Consider the following 25,643-nt stretch of genomic DNA (forward strand, 5'->3'; position numbering starts at 1 on the left):
GCTTCTTAGCCATTCTTGGTGATGGGCATTGAAGTGCCCACCCAGAGTTCCTTGCCAACCCCAGTTAGTGTTCAACATGAAACAGTTCTGCTTCATCAGCTGAATTTGGGTGGTAGGTGATAATCAATGGGAGATTTCCTTGCCCATATTTGACTTGATGCCATGAAGTTTAGAGTCAATGTTGAGAACTCAAAGGTCACCTTGTTCCTCAGTGTGCATCCCATCTCTCCTGGGTCTGAGCTGCCTGTGGGATGGGATGTACCTTAGGATGGTGGTGTCTGGGATGATCTCTGTAAGGTATAGTTTCATGAATATCATTATGTCAGGCTATTGCTTGACTAGTTTGTGGGATGTACTTCTCAGTTTTGTCATAAGCCCTGAGATGTTTGATGATGATATTGCATGGTTAATGGGAGTGGGGCATGCCAGTTTGTTTCCATCACCAAAGTTGATGCCAGGTTTTCTGTCTGATTTCATTGTTTTATTTGTTATTATTCATTTTTATTCCTAGACAATTACTTTATCATTCCCTGATATTTGCATTGTCTGAGGAAGTCATTTGACCTCTCCTGTATTCGACCCTATCACAAATCTTCCCTTTAGTTTTTTCCTTCACTCTATTCAACAGCCAACTCCTGTCCCACCACTTCTCCCCAGTTTCCCTCCCTTGCTTAGAAATTGTTACTATCTCTAAGTACTATCAGCTCTGACAAAGGGACATTAACCTGGAACAATAGTTTTGCTTTACACTCCAGAGTTGCTGTGTATTTCCATCAGATTCTACTTTCATATCAGATTTCCAGAATCATCAGCACTCTCATCCTAACTATAATCTTATTGGATATAAACCAAGTTTACTTATTCTTACTTGACAAAGACAACAGCAGTGGATACGAAAGCAGAAGTATATTATTTTTATTGATCATTCTTAATTACTTCACTTTAAGTTTGGGTAAATAATTATTCCTCAACTGTTGCTCTTTATAATACCAATGCAACAGATTTTACAAATACCAAATACTTTAACAATAGTTTTGGATTGGTACCTTTTGTTTTTAACAGACTCTAGCTCTGTGATTTGTGCTCCCAGACTCTCCCTTCTTACTGCTTATCTGAAAGTAATGGCTTAAACATATCAGCACACAGTTAGGAGCAGGAGCTGACTACCACTGGGCCCCTCAAGTCGACTCTGCCATTTGATATGACTCTGGTTGATTTGACTGTGGTCCTGACCCTGCTTTCTTGGCTGCCGCCTCCCCCACTCCACAATACCTTTTTGATTTCCTTCTTGGTCAAGAATCTATCTACCTCAGCCTTAAAAATATTCAATAATCCTGCCTCCACCCACTCTCTGGGGAAGAGAGTTCCACAGACTCATGTTTCTTGAATAGAACATCTCATCAATTTAAATGGGAGATCTCTAATTTTCAATCTGTGCCTCCACTTCTAATCTCTCCCACAAGGGATCCTTTCAGTATCCACGCTTTGCCAAGACCCCTCAGGATGTTGCATGATCCAATTAATTTGAAGTATGATTCATGGGCATGTGCACTTTGTCAATTTGACTTTTTAAAAAAATAAGCAAATTCAGTTACTAGATGTTGTTGCCCTATCTGACTGCAGTACAGTCAGGTCCTTACTTTAAAGCCATCCTTGGATTCTTTAAGCAGAAGTTATTGAGAATATCTAGAAAGAAGCCGAACCCTATCTAAGGATAGTGAAGCTGATTTTACTGCAATCATCATTCTGGCTAACATAGAGGACAGCTTGAGTCTTGAATATTATTGCTTGTGTAGGTGGGTTCTGCATATTGTACAAATACTCACATTGGGGAAATAATGCACATTTTCTTAATCAGAGTTTAAGTCCTTGTTATTGTGTCAAACTGATGTTCTTGCTGTGTGCCAAGGACTGCATAATCCACAGGAGAATGGAGACTATGATTTAAAAATCTTTATTTGTTGCCAGCAATCCAAAACTTTGTTGCTGAGCATTTTGTCCAGTGAGTACACAGCCTATTTTCAATATACAAAACTGCAGCTAAGGAATATGAAAGGTAACTTCGCCAGAATTAAAATAAAGCAATCAACAACGTTTCAGTGAAAATCAATGTCTTCTTTGTATCTAGATTGGAAGGGGAAAAAGTGGGCACTCTGCATCACAGAAATTCTGCAATTATCATTCACTACTCCAGAGTCATCACAGAGTTCAGATGGAGTCTCTGCCTTTAAATCTCTGTTACCATCAGCCTTCTTTAGCCATTTTCCCTGTCCATCCACTCTTCCCCCCAACAATAAGCAGGAGTTCTTTGCAACTAAAATTGAAACTTGTCTCTGCTGCATCTCTTTGTCAACCAAGTCAAATGTCATCCAAGGTTCCCACCTACCTCAGCCCTGAACCCCTTCTATTACCTACTATCCCATTTCCCATCATGAGCACGAGACCCACCTCCTCCTCCCACTAAGCTGTTTACTGTCTAACTTTCCTGCCAGATCCCTATGCTGGCTGAGATTGTAAACAGTTTCAGAACTGCCCTCATCTAGAAATTCACCCTTGACCCCTTTGTCTTGGCCTAACTACAATCACATTTCTAACCTCTCTTCCTTCTCCAAAGTCCTTGAGTGTATTGTCTTCTTCCAAATCCATACCCAGCTTTCATGAAATTTGAAACCTTACTTCCAATTCCAAGTCCTTCCAGGTCACTGTCTCTAGTTCAAATGGAACGTGTGCTAACTCAGGCTCCTGATTGGACCTCAATGGAGCTTTCAAATCTGTCGTCCTTTTTATCACAAAGGCTGCCTGCTTCCACATTCATAATCTTGTTTGGAAATAACTTATCCATGTCTTTGACACCTCCAGAATCAACTTTGCCAGTGGATCTCCCAGCCTCAAGCTTCCAGTCACTTCAGTTTATCCAAAACTCTGCAGCTCTTTCACATAGTGAGTTCCCTAGAAGAGGTGTTGCTTTTGAGGTGAGACATTAAATTCTCGTGGAGGCAAGAGCACTCCTGATATCATTTCAGGAAGGTGGAATGTGGGTCATCTGATACTGTCTATAGGAAATTGAGTCTATTTTTAATCTTAGACTAATGAGTACATTTCATTGGTTGCAATGCTTTGTGTGGTCCTGGGTAGTGAGATGCTGTAAAAAACCAACTTCTTTCTTTCCCCCATGGTTGCCATACTCATTGAACAAGAGTGGCATCCAGATCCCCCAATAGCTCAATTAAAGTCTTCATCTTCCTCTTGTCTTCCCCCCCTTCATGTCTTCACTCTTTTCCATCATCTGGACAACCATCTGTGCATTCCTTCTACTTTGGCCACATATAATCCATTTTATTCACCCCACCATTCAACCCCAATATTCAGGAATTCCTCATCTAATCAGAATTTGTTGATAACTCAGCTCAAACCCATTAGCTCTGTCTACATCTTGTTCTTCCTTCATTTGCTGGGTGTAGTGTTCACAGGTCACTGACAGTGGCAGGGTAGATGGAGAGAGCAATTCATACAGCACATGGTATCCTGGGCTTCATAGATAGGACACAGAGTACAAGAGCAAGCAGGTGATGCTGAACAAGACATTTAATAGGGCAAAGGTTTAAGGTGATCAGGAAAGATTTAAAAGGGACCTGAGGGGCAACTTTTTCACACAGAGGATGATGCGTGTATGGAATGAGCAGCCATAGGAAGTAATGAAGGCTAGTACATTTTAAAAGGCATCTGGATGGTAATATGAATGGGAAAGGTTTAGAGGGATATGAGCCAAGTGCTGGCAAATGGTGCTAGATTGGTTCAGGATATCTGATTGGCATGGACGAGTTGGACCAAAGGGTTTGTTTCCATGCTGTATAACTGTATGGTTGTAGAGAGTATTGTGTAAAGTTCTGTATGCCACACATTAGGAAGGATGTGAATATATGGTACAATTACAACATTTAAAAGGCATCTGGATGGGTGTATGAATAGGGAGGGTTTAGAGGGATATGGGCCGGGTGCAGGCAAATGGGATTAGATTAGGTTAGGATATCTGGTTGGCATGGACATGTTGGACTGAAGGGTCTGTTTCCATGCTGTACATCTCTATGACTCTATATTGGAGAGATTACAGAAGGATAGATTGGAGAAGCTGGAATTGCTCTCCTTGGAGAGAAGGACAGGATGAGCCCTGATAGAGGTTTTCAAAACCATGAGGTGTCTAGTTTGACTAGAAAGAGAAAAACTATTCTCTTACGTGAAAAGATCAAGAGTCAAAGGCACAGATATAAAGTGATGTTCAAATAATGAATGTGATATGAGAAAAATCCTTCTCATAAACCAGTGGGTAGGGTCTGGAATGCACTGCTTGGAAGTGCGATGGAGGCAGGATCAATGGAAACATGGAAGAGAACATTAGATGATTATATAAATAGAAACAACGTTCAAAGAGATTGGGAAAAGGGAGGGAATGGCATTAAGTCATGATGTTCAATGGACAGCCAGTGTACAGGACGGACCGAATGGCCTCCTGCGCCGTAATGATTTTGTGAGTCTGCTTAATAATGTTATTATTGATTATTATCGATATGAGTTTAATATTTGTAAATGAAGAACAGTTTGAAGACTGGAGGTACCGTTTCCTTACCCACAGTCAGAATGTTCCCCATTTGGACACTGCCTACACGCCCTGGTGCCGTTTAACGGAAGAGCTCACCAAAGGCACCACCCACCCTTACAGTCCCGCTTTAAACAAAAAAAAACTACTGTCCCTCTCTTAAAGAACTGAAACTCTGGGAAACTGCTCCGCTACAACAGAAAAATGGGAACAGGAGCAGCGAGACCGAAATAGAAGCGGCTTATACAACAGGGTGAGAAAGTGCGAGTGAGTCCCGGACTATCACAGAGACACACAAACACACGCACATCCACACGCGGACTGTCACAGAGAGACACACAGACGGTCACAGACAGACACAGAGAGAGCGACAGAGAGACAGAGACTGTCACAGAGAGAGATTATCAGAGACAGAGACGCAGACTGTTCCAGACACACACACAGAGGAGACTGTTAGAGATATAAAACGAGGGAAAACCAGACCGTCAGGCACCGAGACGGAGTGAGAGAGAAACTTGAGTGAGACCCGGACTGTCAGACACACGCAGACACGCACATACACACACCCAGACTATCAGACGCACGCACACATGCACACACACACAGATCCAGACTGTCAGACACACACATAGACACATCCACGACACACACAGACTCAGACAGTCTCCCTCTCTCTCACACACACACACCCAGACTATCAGAGACGGAGTGACACGGAGACTCCGATTGTCAGGCAGAGACAGGGGGTTTACCAAGTACTGTTCAAGTGGCTTTATGAATTGTGGATAATACTGTAAATAACGCCTGTGGTCATTTTTCTAGTTTATTTGATCGGCACCATGTTTAACGCGAATGCTGATATTTTTTATTCTTGAATATTTTGTGAGTGATTGGCAATAGTTTAATTGCTGTGAGTTCCATTCAACTTGATTTAGTTTTGCTGATTTATAGACGTTATTTTGCTAAGTTAAACTGGATTTGATAAGGTGAAGGTTTTTTGCTCGGTTGTGATTTCCTTGTAGGGTGTTGTTCGCGTCGAAGGAGACCACTGTAGGAAGCATGCAGCTCTGAGTATGAGAAGGGACATGAGGAGCGAGCAGAGGCTGAATTTCCTTCCCAGTGATCGGCATGAGTCGGGTTCTCTCGGGTTTCACCCACGTGCTGCTGCTGGCCTTCTCGGGGTATGGTGAGTGGAACAGCAATGCAACAGTTCAGGGACACCAGTAGACATAGGAGTAGAAATTAGACCATTCAGCCCATTGAGTCTGCTCTGCCAGTCAATCATGGCTGATAAGTTTCTCAACCCCACGCTCCTGCCTTCTCCCCATAATCTATGATCCCTTGATTCTCAAGTCTCAGTCTGTGGCAATGAATTTTCTAGAATCACACTCTCTGGCTGAAGAAGTTTCTCCTTATCTCTGTTCATAAAGGTCTTCTCTTTGCTCTAAGGGAATGGGCTTCTGGAGTGGACACACTCTCTCAGCACAGCCAACAACATAGAAAGGAATCGAAAGCAAATTAAAGCAAGGTTACCTTTTGAAAGCAGCAATTTGAAATTCCCATTGCACTGCACTGTAACAGGTAGTTTGGTATGAGCTGTGAGTTTGTTACATTCCTTCATATGAAGTGGGTGTCACTGACTGAGCCAGCACTTATCGTCCGTCCCGTGAGAAGTGCTAGTGAGGTTCCCTCTTAAACCACTGCAGTCCATTTGTCCAGTTTAGGGCAACAAGTGCAAAATGCCTGTGCTTATGGCCATAAGATCCTACTGTAGAATAGGAGATAGGACTGCAGATGTTGGAGAAGTCAGAATCCCAATTGCAGAACAATCTTCAGTTGGTAGCCCCTCCCTGCCTCTGGGAGTGAGAAGGTGGTGAGTTTGATCACAAGAGACTATCAAAGTGTTTTGGTGTGAGGGATTTCTGACTGTCCACAGTGTGAGCTTGTCACTGAGTTGTTAGATCGAGGTCCTGCCTTGTCCTTTGTAGCTGACATGAAAGATCCATTGACACTCTTTCAGGAAGAGAGGGATGTTACGTTCTTTTTATCTGTATTTCTCAATCAACATTACACGCACAAAAAAAACTCAAGTCATTTCTACATTGGAGTTTGAAGGAGCTTTGTGCAAAAAATTGGCTTCTGCAAGTCCTACATGTAACAGTGGCTGCACCTCATTAGTACTTCATTAGTGATAAAGCCAGGGCCATTTTAATGTCATGAGCAGTGCTATATAGGTGCAAGGTATGTTTTCTTTTATGTTGTATCTTTTGAATGAGTAATAACAAGGACACAATGTTCTGTGACTCCAACAAATACCTTATTATGGACAACCTATAATATATAAAATGCAGTGTGAATACGTTTTCATCATCTCTTCCTTCTCAACAATGTGCTCTTCGCTGTTTGTTTAAGTGCAATTAAGATGCTAAACAACAGGTTAATCTCCTGCAGAACAGAAATTGCTGGCAAAACTCAGCAGGTCTGGGAGTATTCTGAACTGAAGAAGGGTCACTGGACTTGAAATATAAACTCTGTTTTCTCTCCACAGGTGCTGCCAGATCCGCTGAATTTTGCCAGCTATTTCTGCTTCTGTTTCTGATTTCCGGCATCTGCAAGTTTCTTTTTTGTCTTATTTTAGGCTAATCTCATGGACTGACAAATGTCTTCAAATTCAGAATAAAAGTAATTCCAGAATTACAACATCCCCAATATAAGGTCATCAGAAACAGCTGAAGTGTTGTATCATCTTATTGTTTTAAGTATTTATAAATAAAATACATCAATTTTTAAATATTTAAAAATATTGTTCATGGCTGGTTGAACAGAAAACTGAAAGGGATTTTAATAGGAGATGGACATTTTTAGAACTCTTGGACATTAAGTGAGGAAAACCTACAAACAGCTAAATAGAAAAATGATTGCATGGGTTTTTAAAATAGAGCAATGATCAATTGCTGATTTCAAAAGGTTTTTGATAAGGTCCCACATTGGACATTAGCACATAAAATTAAAGAACACAGGATTGGGTATAGTGTACTATAGTTGGCAGACAGGAACAAAAGAGTAGGAATAAATGGGACTTTTACCAAGTGACTAGCTGGATATTGCAAGGATCAGTCCTTGCTATTCACAATTTATTTTCAGGATGCCAGCTATTCACAATATACGCTAACAACTTAGATGTGGAAACTAAATGTAATATCTCCAATTTGGCAGACAACATATAGGTGGGTGGGAGGATGAATAGTGAGGAAGGTGCAGAGATGCTTCTGTGTGATTTAGACAAGCTGAGTGAGTGGACAAGTATATTGCAGATGAAGTGGGTAAATGTGAGGTCATCCACTTTGGTAGAAAAATAAACAGGAAGGCAGATTATTATCAGAAATAGCAACAGATTGGAAAAGGGGGAGTTGCAATGAGACCTGGGTGTCCTTGTACACAGCCAATGAAAGTAAGCATACAGGTGCAGTAGGCAATGAAGAAGGCAAATGGTATGTTGGGTTTTATTAAGAGAGAGTATGAGTATGGAACAGGGGTGTCTTGCTGCAATTGTACAGGGCCTTGATGCAATCACACCTAGAATATTGTTCTGGTCTCCTTATCTGAGGAAGGATGTTTTGGTTATGGAGGAAGTGAAGCAAAGGTTTACCAGACTAATTCCTGAAATGGCAGGACGGATGTATGAAGAGTCTGGATCAGTTTCAACTATATTCACTGGAGTTTAGAAGAATGAGGGGGGAGTCTCATCGAAACTCATTAAGTTCTAATGGGACTAGTCAAGGTAAATGTAGCAAGGCTGTTGCCTGTGACCTGGGAGTCCAGAACCAGAGGTCAAAGTTTAAGAATACAGGGTAGCCATTTAGGACTGAGATGAAGAGAAATCTCTTCACCCAGATAGTGGTGAGCTTATGGATTTTTTTTGCCCAGAAAACAATTCATGCCAAAACATTGAATGTTTTCGAGAAATTAGGTATAGTTTTAGGGCTAAAGGGATCAAAAGGTATATCAGATATCTTGCGTTTTTGTTACAGTTTTGGAAATGAGGACCTCAATTACTAAATTTCAGTCAAGTATATGCCAACGATTCCCTGTTTCTTTCTTTGCCCAACTTTCTCTTCTCTCCTTTCACAGCCTCACCTGTTGAGTCATTGTTCATTCAGCTGGGATACAAACTCCCTTACCCTTAATGCATTAAATCTTCACCTCCATTTTGTCACCCCGTCCCTACCCTCTATTTGACTGACTTTCTATCCTCACTGAACTTTGCATGTATGTAATTACCTTCACCTACAACCTCACCCATTCCTGTTAGCTCCATTTTCAATCAATGCCTTCTCTCTCCCTTTTTGACACCTGTCTCACTAGCCACTCATTAAGTTCACTCACCTCAGTTGCAAGCTTATTGTATAATTGACCCATATTCTCACATATATTTTGTGAAATAAACCTCAATATAATTTCCTCTCTTTTATTGCAGCTGTTTTTGCCGAATTTAAATATCGACTTTCAAAGCAACCTTGGCACGTGGCTCTAAGTAACCAGACTGTTCAAGTTGACTTCAAAGAACTGGGTAACGCAAGCGTACAAAACTTAACTGTGTCTCTCATCGATGTTAACAGAAACCGAACTGTCGCCACAAAAGTGATCGTTGGAAACCGGTCCCAGAGTTCTGTGGAATTTGAATGTTTTCATTTCAATTATGCTGGCAACTTTGAGTTCAGAGTCACGGATTTTACAAGCAACAGCACAACCCAGTGGGCAACTGAGTCATTTCATGTCAAATGGCCAGACTTTTACACTGAGCTGGCAAGAAAAACAGACTCGCAGAGCAACTTCCAGATACATGTATTTACTCACGAATATTTATGCCCACGGAAAGTGAATATATTGACACTAATCCTAGAAGTTACGAGGATTGATTTAAATGAACCTGGAGTTTATAATGTCGACAAAGTGTTAAAGAAAACGATAAATAAAGAAATTGTACTGTCTAATTCTCAGTGGGTGATATTTGATTGTACTGATTTCCGCCAAGATGCACTCATAATGATTTCCCTGCGATCTCCCAGTACCAATTCAGTGATCTCATCAAAAGGCCCACTAGTATTTACCCAAATTGTTGGGTATAAACTACTTGTCGATCATTTGAGAACAGCTACATGTGAATCGTCTGCAGAGGTTGGTATAGTGACACCACCCTGCACCCACTTACCAGGCAAGATTTCTGTGTATAAAAATCGGAGAGGGGCTTCGTTTGGAAGAGATAATTTTGTAGCTGAGAAGTGGCTGCGTCCGAAGGATAACAAAACTGAATTTGACTGCTCTGTGTTTGACGCTGGGAAAAATAACTATTGCTTCGAGTACGTTAGCATTCTGAATCACAGCCACACTTCCACCAAAGCTGTAAATTGTGTTACCCTTCAGAAATATACAGGTTTGTATTATTTAACATTATTCTGTATTTCCCTTTCTGTTCATTTGGTTAAACAACTTTGGAGTTGCTAGAATAGGGGAACATATTGCATAGTATTATTAAATAATCTGTGCAAACTTAGTAGATAATGCAATGAATAGCATTACATTTAATTTATCAATGCCATTGAACATTTTGTAGAAGCACCATCTAACATTGTCCTACATTGGTTTGATAATTAGCCCTTGATGAGTCAAAAACAAGTGTAAAACGTTAAGGTGGATGTATGTATCTTAACTGAAAATTACCATGTTGATGTAATTAACTCAAAATTAATATTTGAAATACTGTCCTGAAATACTTTGTTTTCTCAAAAATAGCCAAAATTTGTTACGTTGGTCTTGATTGGTTTACAGGCCCCCAGATAGTAACCACAACATAGGAAGAGTATGCAAGAAGAAATATTGGGTGCTTATGATAAAAGGGAGGTAATAATCATTAATAATTTTAGTCTGTATAAACTGGGAAAGTCAGATTGTCAATAGGAACCTCAGTGAGGAGCTCATAGAACGCTTTTGAGATAGTTTCTTAGATCAGTACATTCTGGACCTAACCATAGAGCTATTCTAGACTTATAATTGTATAATGTGAAAGGATTAATTAATTATTGAACTCAGAGTAAAGACACTTCTGGGTAGCGGTCATAATATAATAACATCTTATATTCAATTTACAAGGAAGAAAAGTTAGGCTAAGATTAGTATTTTAGATTTAAATAAGGGCAGCAATGTGGATTAGAAAGCTGAGTTAGTTGAAGTGAGCTCAGGTATTAAAAGAGGAGATAGAGACACTTTAAGGGGTGTTTCAGAATGCCCATGACAAGCACATGCCTCAGAGGCAGGGGATCCTATCATCTTTGATTAACTAAAGCAATTACGGAAACAGTCAAACTTAAGGAAGAATGCACACAATTACACAAAGTTGAGTGGCCGGTCAAACAACTGGTTATAGTATAAAGGAATGCAAAGAATTGTTAATCAAACAAGTAAATTGGAACTTGAGAGGAAGCTAACTAGAAATGTAAAAGCTGATAGCAAGAGTTACTATAGATCTTTGAAAAAGAGTAACCAAAGTGAGTGTTAGCCCTCTAGAGAGTGAGAATGGAGAGCTGATGTAGATAATAAAGAAATGACAGATGTAATGAGTAACTATTTTTCTTCTGCCCTAACTGTAAGGAAAACAAAAATTATCCCTGTAATACCCGTAATTCAAAGGGTGATGAAAGAGAATATTTTGGTGTGATTATGATCATGAGCGAAGTAATGTTGAGCAAACTGATGGAGCTGTGGTTTAATAAATCTCCGGGTCCAATGGACTTTCTCTTTGGGTCCTAAAGAGGTGGCTAATGAGATAATACATGTAGTGGTATTAAATTTCCAAAGTCTGTTTGATTCTGGAAAAATTTCATGAGACAACAAGTAGCGAATATAGCTTCTCTGCTCAAGAAAGGAAGGAGGCAGAAAACAGGAAACTATAAGCCAGTTAGCCTAATGTCTGTTGTGGGGAAGGTTTTAGAATTGATGGTTAAGGGGGGGGTTATAACTGGGCACTTGGGGAAAAACCCCAGGTAACTCGGAAGACTCAGCATGGTTCTGTAAAAGGGAAATTTTGTTTACACAATTAACTGTATGTCTTTGAAGAAGTAGTGTATATTATAGATAAAGGGAAATACATTGATGTACTGTACTTGAATTTCCAGAAGATATTTGACAAGGTGCGACATAAAAGGCTATTGTGCAAAGTGGGACTGCTGTTAGTAATATACCAGCAGGGATAGAAGATTGGCTGCTGGCAGAAAACAGACAGTATCATAAATGAATCTTTTTCAGATTCGCAGTATTTGATGAGTAGGTAGAGCTAGGCCCTCAACATTTTACAATTTTTCTCAATGATTTTGATGAGGGGTACAAAGGCATGGTGGCTAAATTTGCAGATGACTCAAAGACAGGTAGGAGAGTATAACAAGGGTGCAGACCAATATAGATAGATTAAGTGAAATGGCAAAAATTGGTCAGATTGAGTGTAATGTTGGAAAATAAAGTTCACCTTACCAGGAAGAATTAAAAAGCAGAAGATATTATAATGGAGACTAACTGAAGAATTTCAAGGTGCAGATGGAACTAGGTGTCCTAGTGCATGTGTCAAGAAGTTAGTATACAGATACAGTAAGGGATCAAGATGTTACACTTCAGTTATCCAGGGCATTGGTGAGACCACTTCTCTCAAACTGTGTGCAGTTTTGATCTCCTTCTTTAAGGAAAGATGTAACTGCATCAGAGGCATTTCAGAGGAACTTTACGAGATTGATATCTGGAATGAGTGAGTGTCTTATGAGGAAAGATTGGACAGACTGGGCTTGTTGTTACTGGAGATTAGAAGAGTGTGAGAGGTGATTTGATTGAAGCTTATAAACTCCTTAATGGGCTTGTGAAAAAGATATTTTCTCTTGTGGTTGAGTCTGCAACAAAGGGACACTGTTTTAATCTTAGAGTCATTTTTTTAAAACAGAGATGACAGGAATTTTGTTTTGGATTAGAGTGGTGCTGGAAAAGCACAGCAGTTCAGGCAGCATCCGAGGAGCAGGAAAATCGACGTTTCAGGCAAAAGCCCTTCATCAGGAATACAGGCAAAGTGCCTGGAGGGTGGAGAGATAAATGAGAGGAGGGTGGGGGTGGGGAGAAAGTAGCGTAGAGTACAATAGGTGAGTGGGGGTGGGGATGAAGGTGATAGGTCAGGGAGGAGGATGGGGGAAGGTAGCAAAGAGTACAATGGGTGAATGAAGGTGGGATGAAGGTGATAGATCAGAGAGGAGGGTGGATTGGATCGGTGGAAAGGAAGATAGGCAGGCAGAACAAGTCATGGGAATTTTGTTTTGTCTCAGGGAGTTGTATGACTTTAGAATTCTCTCCCGCAGAGGCAGTGGAGGCAGCATCGTTGAATATTTTTAAGGAAGAGGTAAAAGGATTCTTGTGGCAAAGGAATCAAAGGTCATTGGGAGTAACTGGGAATGTGGAATTTGGAAGACAAGTAGATCAGCCTTGATCTTGAAGGGCCAAATGACCTACATTTACCCTAAGGTTGCTCGTAAACAGAAGGGACCCTCCACAATCACTTAAATGTGATTCAGCAAGCAAAATATAAATTGTGGAATAATATTAAGATTAAGGTAGAGACTCAAATATCAGACCACAAATTTTAAAGTTTTCAAACAAAAGTCAACAGTTTTAAATACTGGTTACAGGAAATGGGATTCCAAACTTCTAAATTAGTTTTTCAAGACAAGAGAATTTGTTCATAAATAATTACTAATTAACGCACCATTATAAATTAATTTATTCCTGATTTAACATGGCTTAACTTTTTCAGTGCTATTTACAGCTTCTATAGTGTATTACTAGCTTAAATGTATGACAAGTTAATGTTGAAATGATTCCATCGATGAAGGCTACAAAAACACACCTTGTAGAAATGTCGGGTGTCTCTGATACTAACTTTAGAATTTGTGTTTTGCTGTACACAACCACATATTAATGTACATATGCTTTAACAACAGGCAATTCACATATTGAATCATGCAACTATAATCTACTTTCTCTTCGTAATTCACAAATTGTAGTCAAGGGAACTTTCTGAACCTTAAATTTTCAAGGGACAAAGAGAAGTATTGATCACATTTGAGAGAAATATATAGTTACAATTCTTTTTGTTGACTTTCTTTTTGTCCCAATGGCTCTAATTCTTACTGCAGTTCTAGGAATTCTGTGTCTCAGTGCTAATCTATGTGAGCTAACACGGTGATTGTTTGTGGATTAGTTAACATCACAACAAAGCAGGTCCTGAAATCCCCTAAAATCTACACACACGCAGCTCTTAACAGGTGACATTTCTTTGAGTGCTATTTTAGCAGAGGAATGCAATACAGTAGCAGGCAATAAAAATGTATTGCAAAACATGCACCTGTGAGTATTTCTAGCCTACACTGTAGCTGCTTTGTTCCGTCCTTTCACAAGTGATGTTATGTTAATAAATTTAATATAGTTACTATTTATTTTGTTACAATGATCCAATATAAGTAAATTATGATAATGCAGTTAATGTTTGTAATAGTTTGTAATAATTCATACAAAAGTTCTAAAAAACACAGTTGTATCAGTTCCCTGCACCTCTTCCCCTTTGAGACACTCCTTATCTCTTTTGCCAGTCTTCTCTGTATCTGACCTAATAGCTCATAGTGTGTTTCAATATTATATTTATTTTATGCTCCTGTGACATATCTTAAATTCAAATCATTTCATTGGAAGCGTGGCATAAGTATTGAGGCAGCGTGAGCACATTTAACATCTTGGATTTCTTTGTTTTTGGTGACTATAAAAAATGGTCTACCAATTTAAAGATTTATTTTTTATTCTTTCTTAGGATGTGAGCATTTCTAGCTAGGACAGCATCTTTTCCTGCTCCTCGGATGCTGCCTGACCTGCTGTGCTTTTCCAGCACCACTCTAATCTCGACTCTATTGCTCATCTCTAGTTGTCCTTGAGAAGGTGGTGCAGAGCTGCCTACTCGAATCCATTTGGTGGATTAAGCCCCAAGATGCTATTAGGGATGGAGTTCCAGTTTTTTTGACCCAGAAGCAGTGAAGGACTGATGATACAGTCACAATGGTGTTAGTGCACAAAAAAGGGTCATTGGCCATCCTGTTGTATCAGCTCTCCAAGTGAATGTCATGATTTAGTGCTGTTCTCTTGCCTTTTTCTCATGTCCCTGAACATTATTTATCTTTGCATAATCATCCAATGCCCTCCTGAATACTTCGGTTGAACTGCCTCCACCACACAATAAATTGCAGACCCAAATCACTTGTTGAATGAAAGGTATTTTTGCTCACATCATATTTTCTTTTTCAGATGGAACAGTTTCTCTCTATCTACTCTATCTAACCCTCTCATGATTGTGAAAACTTCTATCAAATCTCCCCTTAGCCTCAGTCCCAACCTTTCCAATCTATCCTCAAAACTGAAGCTTCTTTTCCCTAGAAGCCTACTTGTAAATCTCTTCTGCAATCTGTCCAATGTGGTCAGATCCTTCCTATATAATGGCACCTAGAACTGTATACAATACTCCAGCTGAGGTCATTAACAAGTATCTTACACAATTTCAGCATAAACGACTTACTCTTGTACACTAAGTCCCAGATACTGTACGCTTTATTAATTCACCTCTTCATCTGACTTGTCACTTTTATAATGTGTGCAAATATTGACCCTGAATCTGTTCCAATGCCCCCTTTATAATTGTACCCCTTATTTTATGTTATCTGACAATAATTGTCTGACTAAAATGTATCACCTCATGCTTCTTTACCTTGAACTTCATCCGCCACCTATTTGCCCACTCTATTAACTGATCTATGTTCTTTTGAAGTTCCACTCTATCTTCCTCACAGTTTACAATGTTTACAGGTTGTGTTCAAGTCTTTTGATCTGCAGCTTTGAGCCTGTCCACTGCACACCAAGACCTATATCATCAGGAAAAGCAAATGTTGCAATATTGACCGATGGGAAACTCCATTACAAGCCTTCCTCCAATCCAAAAAATGTTAATTGACCATTACTTTCTGTTTCCTATTAATCAGCCAATTTTGTATCCATGTTGCTAATGTCCCTTTTATTCCAAAAGTAATACATTTTCTAACAGGTTTGTTGTGTGGCACTGTATTGAAAGTTTTCTGAAAATCCCTGTACACCATATCATCAGCACTACAATCATTCAGCATGATGTTTTCTCTTCAAAAAGCTCCAGCAAGTTAGTTAAGCATGATTTCCCCTTGAGAGTGATGTTGATTCTTTCTGTCCAACCCTGTTTTCATGTGAGTACTAGTTGTATCTAAATTAATTTTTTCTAGAAGCTTCTCAATCATTGAAGTGAGAATAGTTCCAAGATATCACTTCAGTTTGAAAAGCAACCCTCCACCACCACCCTCAGTCTTCTACCTTCGAGTCTGTTCTGTATCCAAGCAGTTAGTTCTCCTTGAGAGATGTGCCACAAGGATTGATGCTGGATCCCCTGCTTTTTTCCATTTACATAAATGATTTGGATGTGAACATAGGAGGTATAGTTAATAAGTTTGCAGATGATACCAAAATTGGTGGATAGCAAAGAAGGCTACCTCAGAGTACAACGGGATCTTGATCAGATGGGCCAATAGGCTGAGGAGTGGTGGATGGAGTTTAATTTAGAAAAATGTGAGGTGGTGCGTTTTGGAAAGGCATATCAGGGCGGGACAATTAATGGGGAGCGTTGCTGAACAAAGAGACCTTGGAGCGCAGGTTAGTAGTTCCTTGAAAGTGAAGCCTCAGACAGATAGGGTAGTGAAGAAGGCGTTTGGTATGCTTTTCTTTATTGGTAAGAGCATTGAGTATAGGAGTTGGGAGGTTATCTTGTGGCTGTACAGGACATTTGTTAGGCCCCTTTTAGAATATTGTGTGCAATTCCTGCTATAGGAAGGATGTTGTGAAACTTGAAAGGGTTCAGAAAAGTTTAACAAGGGTTGGAGGGTTTGAGCTATAGGGAGAGGCTTGAGCTTTAGGGAGAGGCTGAATTGGCTGGGGCTGTTTGCTCAGTGTCGGAGGCTGAGGGGTGACATTATAGAGGTTTATAAAATCATGAGGGACAAGGATATGTAAATAGACAAGGTCTATTCCCTGCTTTGGGGGAGTCCAGAACTAGAGGGCATAGGTTTTGGGTGAGAGGGGAAAGATTTAAAAGGGACCTAAGAGGTATCTTTTTCACGCAAAGGGTAATGCGTATATGGAATGAGCTGCCATTTAAAAGGCATCTGGATGGGTAGATGAATAGGAAGGGTTTAGAGAGATGTGGGTCAAGTGCTGGCAAATGGGACTAGATTAATCTAGGATATCTGGTCAGCATGGACGAGTTGGACTGAAGGTCTGTTTCTGTGCTGTACATCTCTATGACTATTTATAATTCCAAGTGTGTAGCTTGAAGGGGAGCTTGCAGATGCTGGCATTGCCATGTAACTGATGCCCTCATTCTTCTCAATGTTAAATTTCATAGATTTGGAAAGTGTTGTCTGAGAAGTCTTGGTAAGTTACTGCAGTCCATCTTGTAGATGAAATACTGTCGTTATTACATATTTTTGATGAATGGAGTGATTGTTGAAGGTGCTGGATGTGGTGCTAATTAAGCAGGCTCTTTTGTCCTGGATGGTGTCAACTTCTTGAGCGCTGTTGGAGCTACACTCATCCAGGCAAATGGAAAGTCTTCTGCTATATTTCTGACTTGTGCCTAATAGTTAGTGAACAGGGGTTGGGGAGACAGGATGTGAGTTAGTCACTGAACAATTTCCAGCCTTTTGACTTGGTCTTTTGACCACATTGTTTACATAGCCGGACAAGTTTAGTTTCTGGTCAGTGGTAACTCCCAGGATGTTGATAGTGGAGGCCACAGTGATGGCAATGCCATTGAATGTGAAGGGGCTATGGTCAGAATCTCTCTTGTTGGAGATGGTCATTGCCTGACACATGGCACAAATGATACTTGCCACTTGTCAGTCCATTCCTGGATATTGTCATGTCTTGCCACACATAAACACCTCAGTATCTGAGGAGTCATGAATGGTGCCGACTATTGTGCAGTGACATCCTCACTTCTGACCTTATGTTGGAGGGAAGATCATTGACGAGACAGTTGAAGATGGTTGGACCAAGGACACAACCCTGAGGAACTCCTGCAGGGATGACTGGGATGATTAACCTCCATCTTCCTTTGTGCTCTGTATCACTCCAATCGGTGGAGGGTTTTTCCTGATTTCCCTTTACTCTAGTTTTCCTAGGCTTCTTTTTGTACTTCCAACCAATCAATGAATGAAGGAGCAAGTTGAAGTTTTCATTTCTTACCATCTGATTGACCCAGTTTATTTGGTCACCAACAAGCTGTACCTACCACTGATGATTCAGGATCTCAGCAGAGCTATCAGGACACGACAAGGAACAGACTTGTGACACTTTCCAAGAATGGGGAAAGGGAAATAGGTCACGGCAGGCTGCTCTTTTATCCCTCTGAACAACCACCTTAAACGTAGTACCAGGCTGAGGTCAGGCGACAGGATACAGAAACCTAGGAAAGAGGTACCAGGATATAACCAAATTGGATATAACAGGTTCCCAAGGTACAAGTGCCCAGGTTTTAGAAATCTAGTGGCCATACTACTGGATTTGTGAGGAATTAGAGTAACAGGAGAATGCTGAATCATAATAAAATATTTGTGTGCAGAGCAATCACTAATAAATCATAAAAAAAATTGAACTTGTTATTACACAGTGCAGTATGATTACATTGTAATTACTTTTACATAACATGAATTCAGAACCATATCTTAAGTTTGTGGCCATTCACACAGTTCACAGTACTTCCACCTTTTTGCACACATTTATGACTGATATCACTTCAGGACCAGTTCCCAAATATAAATGTGGAACACTATAGATTTTGCTGATTGATCATGTAGCCTATTATTACAACACTCCATGGTTATTTTGGACTATGGTGTCCTTTCAAAAGTTATCCTTTTTGATTATGATTTGCATTATGGAATTCCAAGTACTTCACAGGTACTGCTCTGTATATTCCCAGCAAGTACTGTTTGCTCACAAGTGTCACACCAGAACACAGTCTTTTGCCACTCACTCTCCTCGCACATACTTTGATTGGATTAGATTACCTATAGAATGGAAACAGGCCCTTTGGCCCAACAAGTCCAGTCCGACCCTTCAAAGAGTAAACCACCTAGCCCCATTCCCCTACCTTATATTTACCCCTGACTAATGCACCTAACACTATGGGCAATTTAGCACGGCCAATTCAACTGACCTGCACATCTTTGGATTCTGGGAGAAAACCGGAGCACTGTGAGGAAACCCACGCAGACACAGGGGGAATGTGCAAACTCCACACAGTTGCCCGAGGCAGGAATCGAACCTGGCACTGTAAGGCAGCAGTGCTAACCACTGAGCTACCGTGCCGCCCATAAGCAGCAGTCACTGCATTAGAAATAAGCACTCTGGCTTATTTTCCATCTCCTTAACCCAAGTCTGAAACTTGCTGCCATTTTTTAACTTTGCTTGATATCAATTAACTTAGAACAAACCAGTGATCAGAGATTGAATGATTACCTTCTGCACAAGGTGCATTGAGCTTTTGGGGGAAGAGGAGGGGCTACATGAAAGGTTGTTGTAAATCCTATGAATGGAATTAAACATAAAGTAACCACAAGACATAATTTTTCCGGTAGTAATCATTTTTTTCATGTTTATAGAAAGAGGGAGTGTTTGGCTGTCTTGGAGTCCATGTAGTGTCACGTGTGGTGACGGAGTACGTGAGAGATACCGACAATGTGTTGCGTCCTTCTTGGGGACGGTTGCTTGTAATGGGGAGGAGAAAGAAGTCTCTTATTGTTCACTTGTGGATTGTGCTGGTAAGTAAATACATCAAATGTAAATTTTCCAGTTTTCAAAGAAAACATGCAAGGTTGTCAGACACTTATCTTCACTAACTATCAATTCTGATGAAGTGTCACTGGACCCGAAATATTAACTTTGATTTCCCTTCACAGAAGCTGCCAGACGTATTGAGATTTTCCAGCAACTTATGTTCTCATCACTTCCTGTTCTTGTTTACATACATACATTGTATTTATCTGATGGTAGATGTGACAGAAGAGCAGGGCCTTGTTCAATGTTAATGCAATAGGGAACCCAATAGTGACAAGTTAGAGTCATGAAGAATGCTGATATTAACACAGCTGCATTATGTTTTACAAGAAGCCAAGATAAGAGAAATTGAGCAAAATGATATTTAAAAAATAAAAGAGAAATGAGATTACTGAAAACAAAAAATGCTGGAGATTGCAGTGGGTCAGGCAGCATTCGTGGAGAGAGAGAGCATGAAGAGTCATCTAGACTCAACCCGTTAACTTCTTGTCTCTCCACAGATGCTGCCTGACCCGCTGTGACCTCCAGCATTTTTTGTTTTCAGTACAGATCCCAGCATCTCCAGTAATTTACACCTACATGAGAGTACACATGGAAATAAATAGTATTGTAGACAATTGTTTTCAAATCCAATGATTGAATATAAAAGTACACTGGTAATGTTTTAAAACAAGTGACAATATTTGCCCTACATTGCATCTAGAACTATTTAAGCATGGAAAGAATGATTATTAGAAATTAATTTCAGTGAATTCAGTGATTTCAAAATTCACATTAAAGATGAAAAGTTTTTCTGAATAGGAAATAGTATACCTGCTTATATAATTCTTGAGTGTATCACTTAAAACTCTGAATGTACTGTACTTCACATATAGTTGTGTACTTTTAAGTGCAGTGTAATATGTAGGAAAACATTGTCCCTACTGGGTAAGGCACTAGGAGACTCACTGACTACCAGTATTAAGTTACCATGTTCAGAGAGAAAATCGAAAGAGAAATAGAACCAATAATTAACAAAAAGAAATAAATCATATGACAAGTAAAATTATAGAACCACAAAGCATTCAGCCTATCCTTTCTGTCACAACTCTTTAAACAAGCTATCCAATTAGTTCCATTCCCCTGCTGTTTCTCTATGACAATATGATTTTTCAAGCATGTATAAAATTGATTTTTGAAAGCGAATAATAAATTTGCTTGTATTAGTCTTTCAGCCAGCACACTCCAAATTGTAACTGTTCAACAATTAGGAGATCTGACATCCTCACCTTACCCACATGTGACTCCATACCCCCCAAAATGTGGTTGACTTTTAATTACCCTCTAAAATGGCCCTATCAAATCATTCAGATCAAGGGGAGATTGAGGAATGAACAATAAAGGACTGGCCTAGCCAGTGATGCCCTCATTACATGAATAACTGGAAAAACACTCCCTGAGATTCTTTGTCTAATAATTTAAACCTACGTATGCTGTCTACTGGTCATCCTGCCAGGGAAAACAGTTTCTTCCCATCTACCTTATTGAATCCTTCACAGGCTTGAACACTTTGATTAAATTTCCTCCTAGCCTTCACTGTTCTGAGGACAATCCCAGTAAGTGTGGATGCTTGGGTAGGGGTGGCAAGTGGCTCAGTCATCAGCACTGCTGCCTCACAGCACCAGGGACCCGGGTTTGATTCCAACCTCGGGTGACTGTCTGTGTGGAGTTTGCACATTGTTCCTATGTCTGCATGGGTTTGGTCCAGTTTCCTCCCACTGTCCAAAGATGTGCACGCTGGGTGGATTAGCTGTGAGAAATGCAGGAATACAGAATCTGGATGGGATTCTCTTCAGATGGTTGTTGTGAACTCGATGGGCCGAATGGCCTGCTTCCACACTGTAAGGATTCATTGCAGTTTTTGACATCACTTGCATTGCAGAAACATGCAATTTGCAAATCCAGAGATGTAGAAAGCTTAGCTTAGGTCAGTATTTTAATTTTATTAATTTGGATACGTGTTGCTGTCTGGACAGCATTTATTGCCCATCCCTAGTTGCCCCTGAGAAGGTGATGGTGAGCTACCTTCTTGAACCACTGCAGTTCATGTGCTGTAGGTTGACCCACAATGTCCTTAGGAAGGGAATTCCATGATTTTGATCTAGTGACAGTGATGGACTGGGGACATATTTGTAAGTCAGGATGGTGAGTAGCTTGGAGGGGGCTTCAATGTGCCTTCATGGTGTTCCTCTGTATCTGCTGCTCTTATCCTTCTCGATGGAAGTGGTTATGAGCTTGGAAGGTGCTATCTGAGGATCTTTGATGAATTTCTGTAATGCATCTTGTAGATACCACACACCGTGTGTGACTGATCATGGATGGTTGTGGAAGTGGATGCTTGTTTAGGTAGTAAGACATGTGAAAAGAAGAAATAGGAAACCAAGTAAGTGTCCACTGCTGCCACTCCAGTATTGGAATCCAATTCCCTGCACTCTGAACATAGTTTTCTCTATTTTAATGCTCCAAGCCCAAAGCTCCAACTTAAAGACCCACCCCAGGATTTAAATCCACGGAAAGACTATTTATGAGGTATTGCAACAAGTTGATGATCAGCATTATAATTCTATGAAATCTCAAAGTGGGCAAAATGTTTGTGGAGACACAAAACAAACAAAAAACAGGAGTGGTAAGGGGACCAAATTTAGAATCATGTTAAACAATTTTATTGATTTTAATTTCACATGGTCAGCTCGTTTGGTAACACATTTAGCTTCAATACCTGAAACTATTTTGATTCTAATTACCTTATAGTGACTATAACTGAAATAGTTACACTAAATCCTATAGAGACTCATTAACTTGGTTCATGTTTCCCTGAATATTGTAGATGAAGGGTGATCTATCAGAGTTGTTCCTAATGGAGTTGAGAGAGAGAAACTGTCTCCTTTGGTGGGAGAGTCCAAGACAAGATTATAACCAGGCATAAAATGGTGATGTCACGACACACTCTTTCACACAAAGGCTGGAAGAAATCTGGGATTCCCTACCCTGAAAAATTTCAAAACATAGAATTCATAGAAATTGAAGATATTTTATTTGATAAGGGTAATTCATGGTTCTGGAATCAAGGTAACTGGATGGAGTTAGGGTCAGCCATGATCTAACTCAACAGCAGAACAGGCTTGTTGGGAGGGAAGGAAGTCTTGAGTAGGCTATCTTATTTCAAATTTCCTAAAGTTTGTTTGTTTACTTAAATATAAAATCTCTTTCATTATACAGAACAGAGCGCTGGAACAGTTCACAATGAAGCATATAACACAGGCAATATAGTAACAATCACAGGCATTTCTCTCTGTCTGGTGATAATCATTGCAACCATTGCTATCACTGTACGGACAAAGCTATCACGTAAGACACAAGCCTGCAGCACTGCAGGAAGACAGGGCTCAGGACCTCCACACAGTTTCAGGAAAAACCTTGAAAATGAAAGAAACTTCTGTGACCTGAACCATCAGCATGACTTTTTAACTGACAATGTTGCCCCGGTAAAACTCAACGATGGTCTGAATATCCCTTTAACGTACAGGAGGAGCCAGCATTTCCTTCCAAATCAGGACTCGCAGGCTGAAGAAAACCCAGGGCAACAAAGTGCTCAGAAAGTGATCCCTCCGATATTTGGATATCGCTTGGCACATCAACAGTTGAAAGAAATGAAAAAGAAAGGGATAACAGAAGCAACTCAGGTGTATCATGTAACACAGCACCCACTAGATGACACGGTCATGAATGAAGCAGGAGCCCCAGTTACAGAAGTAGACCAAACTAATGTCACCACTGTCATTGCACCCCATATGGACAAGGAAAGTGATGTTGAAAGTAGCGCAAACAGATTTCGCATTCAATCTCCATTTACAGATCAGAAGTCAATTTATTACAACCAACAAATGGAAAAAGCAAACCATAGGATGGATTATACAATTGCACCTTTTCCAGAACCATTTGTTGACTACTTCCTGCCATACCAAATGCCGCAAGTAAATTGCACGGGACCTAATTGTGAAGCCAGTAATAAAACCCTTCCAGGTAGGCCAAGAAAGTTCAGGCGTTGTGAAACTGAGATAGAAATGTGTGAAAGAGGGAGCGGCAGAAATCCTAATTTTAGGAGAACGTCCAGTTTCAATGAATGCAAAACTGCAAAGTCCTACAGAGAAAGAAGTCTGTCCACTTGTACACAGAAGCTTCCATCCCACTCTCACTCCAGAGCTATTTGCAGGACGGCAGCTGGGACTGACAGAACCGCTGGTGACAAAGTCGTAGCTCAGTCCAGATTTAATAATGCTAGCTCAGCAAAACATCATGCCCGGACTTGCAGTGCATTTGCAATGGAGCCGTCGAAATATCATAAGAAAAGTAGTCAGCCTGGAGCTCAGACTTGTAAAACTGAGATGGCAAATGATCAGCAAACGACAGGTAGCATACTTACTAACTCAGAAACCTGTAGAGGCAAGAGAAGATCGAGCATGTCAACAAACCGATATAAATTAACTCCTAAAGTCAGTGATCCCAACTCTGAGAACTGTTCCAATCGGAGGTCTCCACGGAGCAATCCATTACCTCGTCATCAGTACAGACATGATCGGTGTCAGAGTTTCCCTTCTGATCCCAATTTTCTCCTCTATGACAATTCTGGTTTTGAGTTAACTACTTCAGAGCAGCAGATAATTGATTTGCCAGCGCATTTTAGTTCACACATAAACGAAGATGAAGAAGACACCAGTACTTTAAGTAATGAAAAGCTGGTGATCTGAGAAACTTGAAAAAAGAAACTTTTTAGATCTATGCAAAAAAATTGTTTGTGTCTTAATCTAAACCTGTCTGTAAAGGTGACTTTAATTTGTTAATGGCGAAGAAATAGATTTTATAAGGAAAATTTCCATTTGAAAATGAGAACCACTATCTGACCCACATGTTGACCTCAGATTTCCCAACTTTGAATTCTAAAGGGGCACTATCTATCTCCATTTTTTGATACAGAAAGGGAGCTAGATTTTAGGGGAAAATGCATTTGGTTAATAGATTTATTTCCACATTGAGTGCAGAGACAATCCATGAAATATTTGTGCAGAATTTCAAAGCAACTTTACTGAAACCAGCTGAAGGGTGAACTGTTAACCTATACTTAGCTATGTGTTCTACTGATATTGATAACCCAGCTAAGCACAGTGGTATTCTACAATTTCAAAAGAACCTTAATGCACAGGGTATTAGTTGAATTTATGTGCAAAATTGCACATCAGAGGTCTATGTGTAAAAGTTTTAAATATGCAATTGTGATTCTATGTGGTGACCTTCATTTAATAATAAATTCTCAGCTGCAAACCTCACAACTAAGTGTATTACTTTTAAAGCTGTAATTTCTACTGATCTTACACATAAAGGTCATGAGATCTCCACAGATGCTGCCAGACCTGCTGAGTTTTTCCAGCATTTTCCATTTGTTTCGGATTTCCAGCATGCGCAGTGTTTTGCTTTTACTTTACACAAAAGACATGCTTTGTCAGGGTTTTGTTTTCTGAATCACACACCTAGAAATTAATAATAGAACAAATATAAGCTGGACAACAAGTTCAATATCATCTTTATGGGGACATATTGCATACACATGCAATATTTTCTGAGGGACAGTCGAATACTCTATAACACACCAATATTGTAAGATACATTTTAATAATTGAACTCCAACTATAACTTTAAATTCTAAATCTTTGGGTGAACTAGCTTTAGTTTTCTTTTTTACATTCTGTCTTACTTTATCATTGGCCGTAGATCCTCTGTTTTCCTGGTACTGGGGCAGTATTATTTGTTTTTGTGACTACATGTGACATAAAAGTGGAAGGGACTTCCACTCAGAGACTGTTTAGGTTTTTTTGTGTAATTACATTCTTCTCAGTTTATTACATGTTCGTGTAGGTGTCAAATGCCAAATTTTCTGGGTAGGATATTCTGAGCCCCTTCTTCGCTCCAACATGAAAGCACCATATTTAAAAGGCACCCAGATAGCACTTTACTTCTAGCAATCCAAGGCGGA

General features: G+C 40.0%; 1 protein-coding gene across 3 annotated transcripts; it reads left to right on the forward strand.

Moving 5' to 3' along the window:
- The first annotated feature begins 4,720 nt into the window (after positions 1-4,720).
- Positions 4,721-24,921, forward strand: thsd1 (thrombospondin, type I, domain containing 1). 3 transcript variants are annotated; one of them, XM_072577140.1, is made up of 5 exons: positions 4,721-4,847; positions 5,617-5,780; positions 9,072-10,028; positions 19,402-19,560; positions 22,835-24,921. In XM_072577140.1, the coding sequence occupies exons 2-5, from the start codon at positions 5,723-5,725 to the stop codon at positions 24,361-24,363; spliced, it is 2,703 nt and encodes a 900-aa protein (XP_072433241.1). In that variant the 5' UTR covers positions 4,721-4,847; positions 5,617-5,722; the 3' UTR covers positions 24,364-24,921. The 3 variants fall into 3 exon arrangements, with proteins under 3 accessions (XP_072433241.1, XP_072433242.1, XP_072433243.1); XM_072577141.1 differs by lacking the exon at positions 4,721-4,847 and adding an exon at positions 4,857-5,504; XM_072577142.1 differs by lacking the exon at positions 4,721-4,847 and adding an exon at positions 4,857-5,476.
- The last annotated feature ends 722 nt before the right edge of the window (positions 24,922-25,643 follow it).

Source organism: Chiloscyllium punctatum, chromosome 9 (assembly GCF_047496795.1).
Source record: "Chiloscyllium punctatum isolate Juve2018m chromosome 9, sChiPun1.3, whole genome shotgun sequence".
NCBI classification, from domain to species: Eukaryota; Metazoa; Chordata; class Chondrichthyes; order Orectolobiformes; family Hemiscylliidae; genus Chiloscyllium; species Chiloscyllium punctatum.

Bases quoted from the DNA above. Each gene is read 5' to 3' on its own strand.
- thsd1 (XM_072577140.1), top strand. From the start codon at position 5,723: ATGAGTCGGGTTCTCTCGGGTTTCACCCACGTGCTGCTGCTGGCCTTC. The intron at 5,781-9,071 runs GTGAGTGGAACA...CTTTTATTGCAG, and splicing joins GCTGGCCTTCTCGGGGTATG to CTGTTTTTGCCGAATTTAAA. The intron at 19,561-22,834 runs GTAAGTAAATAC...TTCATTATACAG, and splicing joins TTCACTTGTGGATTGTGCTG to AACAGAGCGCTGGAACAGTT.